The 6,568-nt window shown below is 43.3% G+C and overlaps 2 protein-coding genes across 2 annotated transcripts in view; both read left to right on the top strand.

The window, feature by feature from the left end:
• Positions 1 to 636: 636 nt before the first annotated feature.
• On the top strand, positions 637 to 1,476 carry T265_00500 (hypothetical protein; the record flags this gene model as incomplete). Its single annotated transcript, XM_009164304.1, has 1 exon — positions 637 to 1,476. The coding sequence occupies one exon, from the start codon at positions 700 to 702 to the stop codon at positions 1,474 to 1,476; it is 777 nt and encodes a 258-aa protein (XP_009162568.1).
• Positions 1,477 to 1,563: 87 nt separating this feature from the next.
• The window catches only part of T265_00501 (hypothetical protein), a gene marked incomplete at both ends in the record, with an annotated part of 24,412 nt that continues 19,407 nt past the window's right edge, over positions 1,564 to 6,568 (top strand). The window contains one exon of the mRNA XM_009164305.1: positions 1,564 to 1,579. Coding sequence (XP_009162569.1) covers positions 1,564 to 1,579 — 16 coding nt within the window. The remainder of the gene's footprint in view (positions 1,580 to 6,568) is intronic.

The raw sequence follows: 6,568 nt of genomic DNA on the forward strand, positions 1-6,568 counted from the left end.
ACCAGAACACAATTTCGGAGCCATTTGGAACATCTACTGAAACGAGCAGTTGTTCTGCTGAGCCACTACAAAGCAGCTCTTTTCCCATCGGTCACTGAAGACCAATGTGATAGACAGTCACGTGACTAACCTAATCAGTGTCATGATCGATTCAATAAGGTGAAGCCAAGTTTTAAATTTCCCGGGTCAAAGCATCATTTTCCGCCTAATGGGGTCCTGATTGACTGCCGTAAATTTTCCACATTCTAGTTAGCTGATGCCGTCTCATCCAAATGTACCACAAGGCTACGTTGAACTACTACGAGAATTTACGATTGCTGTATTGCGGGTCCAACCGAAAGATGTCGTAGCATTTGCTGTGGAGTATTTTACCAATTTAAAAAATACCTTACCGGATACTTGTGAGGCACCAACTGATGTCAAATTAGTTCATAAACCTTTCTCTCAGAACACTCCACCTATCCTACAATTTCGTCCAAAGAGCCATAGCAACGAAGAGGAAAGGTTTGCAAATTCAACGGAACATGTGAACTACAACTCTACAAACACGCAAGACGACAGTTTGTCCTCTTCTTCCAGCCTTTCTGATCCCTCGTCGACTATCATTAAGGACCGCCGGAACCTTTCAATCCTGATTTGTTAGATGGAACTGAGGATCTCCAAGCAGATTCTCAAGAAAGCGAACAATGCCCACTGCTCATGAATATTTGCAAAAATGTTCTACTCTTTCGCAACATGAATGACAAAGAATTGGCGAAAATCACACAGGTCATGGTTGGACGGGAAGTTCATCCAGGAGATGTGATTATCACACAAGGAGAGAGCGGCAACCACTTTTATGTGATTGAAAGAGGTCTTTTCAGTGTGCTTGTCCGAAGCGAAGATGGCGTTGAAAAACGAGTGCTTCAGTATGAAAACAAAGGTCACTTTGGCGAAATGGCTTTAATGTATAATGCACCGCGTTCAGCCACAGTAGTTGCCGAAACTGAGGGGAAGATATGGTGTATGGACGGAAACGACTTTCGACGGCTTGTTCTGTCACACGCAGCCAAACAACGAAGGCAGTTCGTAAAGCTTTTGAATTCGGTTCATATTCTAAAGGAGCTAGGCTCTAACGATCTGATGAACCTTGCAGACGCTCTGGTGAAACGTACTTATGAAGATGGGGAATGTATTGTCAAACAAGGTGACCGGGGACTGGAAATGTACTTCGTTATGGAAGGTAAAGTGATTGTGAAAAAAGATACATCGGCCGGTGTAATCACTGTTTCGGAGCTTGGCGAAGGACAGTATTTTGGTGAACTGGCTCTTTTGAGTGACGAACCTCGAGCTGCCTCAGTTTATTCCGTTGGGACAAGCGTTCTGGCAGTGTTGGATGTACAAAGTTTTGAACGACTACTGGGCCCCTGTGTCACTGTAATGAAGCAAAATACACTCAAGTACTTCGGCCGAACAAGCGGCCATGACATCCGTTGACGGTTTCAAAGAACGGGCTGGATGAAGGAATCGCCACCCCAGTGAGTGTCTTCAGCGAATAACTTTTGGAGCATGCTTTTAAGAAGCATGTTTGAATTCAAAAGTATGTTTGTCGCAATTTATCCAAACACTCCTACCTCGTGGTCATAATTCATTTGAGGCTCCATGTGTCTACCACAAATTTCCATAAGAATTTCGTTTTTCTTTGTTTCAATTCTAAAAGATTATCGCCAGTCGACATGACCCAAACAGAAAAGCACTGCGGCTGTGTCGACCCTAGAATACAGCTCTGGGTATTTGAAGATTAGCAAAACGGAGCTCAGATGAAGTGGTCGTGATCCACACGCCAAGAACAGCCTTGTTTTTCTTATTCAGGGTGGCAAAAAGCTAGGTGCACAGCATAGCACGTATTGGAGCAGATGGAAACATGTCATGAGGATAAGGCTCACGTGCCCCTTGTTCTTGATTGATGAATCCAAATAGAGTGTAGCTAACTGAAATCAGTGGTGATCATAACATCTATCCGGACTGTCTGATTTGATAAAGCCTTTTTATGGAGGGAAGAATAAACGTGGCTGGGGAAGAAAGTTAGTGCTGCCTACGACAATCGCTCCTACTTGTCTAACCCCCCAGAAACTCATTCAGATCTTCTGCATAGAGACTAATAGCAAGACTAATACCAGACAGTCTTGTAGCGTATCCAACCATGCACAGAAGAGTTTCGTAGACCTCATCTTGAGGGGCACCGTGCTGAAAGCAGATTTTTGAGGTGTACGAAGTAAGAAACCACGAACCCCTATTCCCAACAAGTCTTACTCCTCATTTTAAGGACATGTTTAAAGAAATTGAAACTCCATTAGAGAATTGAAGTACCAGCATAATGTCCTTAGTCTTTTGAGGATAATGGTGTTTGTGATAGAGGAAATCGTTTTCACTGCCCTTTGAAAAAACATTCTTGCACGATCTAGCTGATGATTTTGAACTTACCTGCTAGCCTCTTCTGCCTGATGAAGGACTACCCTTGGATGTAGAGAAGCTACGGCTAATACGGTTGTCCTGCCGGTCCGACAGATCATCAGTGTTCTGAGTCGGTCAGTTTAGTTTAGCTTCTACGGATCCGTTCACTAAGGAGAATGAGAATAAAAAATGAGAACCGGTGAATGAAGAGATATTGAGGCGAGTGATACTCCCCTGTTCCTCAGGCGGAATAATGCACTTTTGTTGATGCATCCCACCTTCAGCCTTTGACCCGGATGTCGGACTCACAGTGTAGCGGTAAAATCAGGGTCTGAACAGTTAGACAATGAATTTTAAGGTTTTCTTATATAACCATGCCTGGAGTTAGTGACTACATGATTTGTCCCACTTGGCTGCAGGGGCCCAGTCCTGCATGGACTGGAGTAAAGCATGGAGTAAAGCGTAACTGACTGTCTGACTCCTAGTGCGGCTGCGCGCATCAGACGCCCTTTGAGCGGCACCAAACTGCCTTATTTTAGAAATATTTCCACCGTATTGAAGAATGCACTGGTAGTTATGGTCAATCAATGGGGCGATCGGAGTGTGTAAATTTTGGGACAGGCCTTTTCTTATTGGAAGGTAGCACCACTGTTCCCGTAAATAGAGACATTCTAGTCACTTAAATGAAATACTTTACTGCTTCTACCCTTTCGTTACAGAGGACAGTACCAGATGACCTCCGGATCCTCTTCTAATGCGATCTCTCGCTTTTCCCGCTAATTCTCTTGGCACAACTCAGCCATGTGGGACTGACTTTTAGCTAGGATCATTGCAACACCAAATCACGGCCAACACGAGCAAACGACAGCTTTACGTCAGCTGCTTCGGACCTAGTGCATCAGTTGATTTTTAAGTCAATCCGTTGGCTAAACCCGCATAGTTATTGCCATACCTTTCGTCTAGACACAAAAACAGGGACATGAAAAACAGACATAATTCGACCAAACCGGATATATGAAAATGCAATGGCTATTACACTTCTTGAAGACTTTGAGGATTTTACATTGAGATACCTAGGGGAACCAGGAATAAGCAGTCTGGAAAAGAGTAAAGAGTATGATAAATGCACTCATTTGCAAACCACTTTGGTTTTCACGGAAGACTCAAGCAAACCTCACGCTCAGGAAGTTCCCCAACTTTATGTGCTGCACAAAGGCCACCTCACGTTTCATTTGGTACGATATTCGAGCTATCACGGTATATTTTCATAAAAAAGAAGCTACTCAGAATGTTGCTGAGGGCTCTTGGGTTCATGTAGAACATTAGGTTGACAAAAACTAGGAGACCGCGCCTACTTCATGAGCCTCAGGAAGGGCGAAACCGGTCGTGAGCTGTCGAAGACTCTTCAGCAACCTTGTGAGTAGTTTACTTCATGGAAGTAGAGTTTCATCGTAATTGATGTCGTGTTGAATTCTGGGTCTTAAAATGAAAACCTACTCTCAGACCGCATTCCGAGTGGCCATCCTGATGCATTGGGGGGGGTTCGAGAACAACGCATACCTGATAGAAGTTAGCAAAATTTATTATTGCACATAATTTAAATATCTTTTCAGATTTTAAAAGATAATTTTACACAGACTTGTTTCATGCACACATCGGACTCCTGGTAGGGAGATAACTTCAAGAGCAAAACCAATGAATGGCAGATGTTTTCTCCTTTGGGATTGCTTATTGCCTAGGTGAACTTCAAAGAATTAAACGAAGATAATCTCCTTGGAGTGGGAAACGGCCACAGAGCGGTGTCTTTTAGTTATTAGGTTAGTTAAATGTTGCGACTTATTCCCTTATTCAAAATGACAATCCTTCCATCTACGATTTATAACACTGGTAATCTCACTTCTCCATATCCCACAGGGTCGCCAACAAAGCCTAAAAGGCGTACTTTACAATGAAAAGGTCACCAGTTCTGTTCGCTTGTATGAGCTCAGGCTGGAATAAGCCGCGCTTTAGCAAGTGATATCACACGAATTTTATATGTAAGAATTTTAGACAGGTCTTATTGCCGGGGTTTTGTTCACGTAATCTTATTTCCAGGCAACTGGAAAAAGTTTGAAACCGATTGAGAAGACGCCGTTTCAGAAGGGCTTGGTGAAAACTACCGTTTGTTTATCATGCCTTTCTGAAACGGGATCTTATTTCGTAGACAAGGCATCAGATTGATCTGGTAACGGCCCCACGGAACCTTTGTGATTTCGACCAACGAAAGAGGCGCTGGTAATGACTGCTTGTGATGTTTGCCCCTGAGGTGCGCGAAGAAGAATGAAGAATTAATCATTGACCATTGTTTCAAAAGATTTCATGACTAATCGTCTTCCAAATGAGGAAATGCTACAAGGTTGAAAAGTGCAAACGTTTGGTACGTCCCCAGCGACGATGAGGAAAATTGGCTATTTTGGAAAAAAATAAATTATTGGAACCATGAAAAGAAGACCGGAAAATCCATAAGGATGCTCTTCTTTTAGAGGGAAACGTGCCTTCTACTCGGTGTATACGTCTCCAGAAATGGGGTAGTGCTTCCAAGAAGAGAATGGTTCCGTAAATCTCGGAATTACCCTTATTCAGGGGGTCCCGTCAACTTTTCTCCGGTTTCGTATTGGCTAAATGCGCCATTATTTCCCATTGAATTTAATAAGGGGTCTGAAGAAAATAGCTTATCAATGGTTTATTGGTTAACAGTATTTTGTTTCATCTATTATCCACCTGATGGATTTGAAAGTTCTGTGGGACCGAGAGTTTGGCAGGCATAGGACACCGTCTATATGGAACCAATTTTTTTATTGATGTTGTAACAACTACACAAATGGTGCGGCACCGCAGCAGTGCGCACCTCATGAACTTCCAGCGAGATACTCACTCGCAAACCCCTGGGTTAGTAATTGAACAACTTATGAGTAGTGTATTATGTGAACACTAATACGTTTGACGACAGTCAGGTAATTACTGATAATGAATAATAATAATAGCCGTTTAGGTGTAACACCATTTTGGCTGATTACACCTAGACAGGATGCAGTGTCATACATCTTTCAGTCACGGCATTCAAATCCCGTGATTATGGCTTGACTGGCTGCTTGATTGGCGAAACCTCAGAGAAAACGCTCTCTAGTCTTCGCGTCCAGACATTGTTGTCCACTCTGGTATGCACAGACATTTATGCAACATCGTGCTTCGCCCAGCAATTCAGTTAGTTCGTTAATCTTTAAAGTTTGAGCTACCGTGGCAATCGGCTGCAGAACCGCAATACTCGAACGTAGATGTGAACGGAGTTCAACATAGTGCATTGTGGGAGCTCTCTCTTTTGTGAAGTCAAGTTGTAGGTATCAGCTTACGTGAACCAGCTAGGCAAGTGGGTTATGCTATTTTACGTAGTGAACATGAGCGTCCCTCGCTCATTGTCAGACCGTATTATTAATTACTTTGGCCGGCTCAATACTCCGAACTGGTACTCTGACTTTAGGCTAGCTACATGTTTCGAGTCAATTGATTCTGGGAAGCATGTACAATAGAATGCTCAGATATGGTTTTGGCAAACGGAGTCTAAGTTTGAACTGTGGATAATTCCACAATACCTGTCGTCTCTAACAAATGCTCTTCGATTCAGGTCAGTTTCGGTTTGGTTTACCACTAGAATTGAACCGCAATTTCGAACAAGAGATGTGAATGATGATGTGCACTCTACGTTGGGGCCCATAGTCAAAACTCTACAGGGTTAACGCATTAAAGGTGGCCACCGGCAGTAGTGTGTCAGAGATGTTAACCTGTTAGAAAGAAAATCAGTCGTCGAGTTGTTGTGTACACGAACCAATCACAACCGTAAACCGCTATCGAACAGAACAGGTTTACTGGTAACCATAGATTGCAGAGAAGCTCAGTCTGTTTGTCTGGTTGTCCTAGCCATTTCACGTGTGTTATTTCGATAAGGACTCACACACCAGGGTTGAACTGGTAGGCGTCTACAATATTTTCCTCGGCCGCGTCTTGGGTGACCGTCATAGACGTAAATTCTTTGGATGTATGTTACGGTTCGGTCACGCAGCGAGCAAACAATATGATATGCGGATTGTGGCAATACTCT

Source organism: Opisthorchis viverrini, assembly GCF_000715545.1.
Source record: "Opisthorchis viverrini unplaced genomic scaffold opera_v5_5, whole genome shotgun sequence".
NCBI classification, from domain to species: domain Eukaryota; kingdom Metazoa; phylum Platyhelminthes; class Trematoda; order Opisthorchiida; family Opisthorchiidae; genus Opisthorchis; species Opisthorchis viverrini.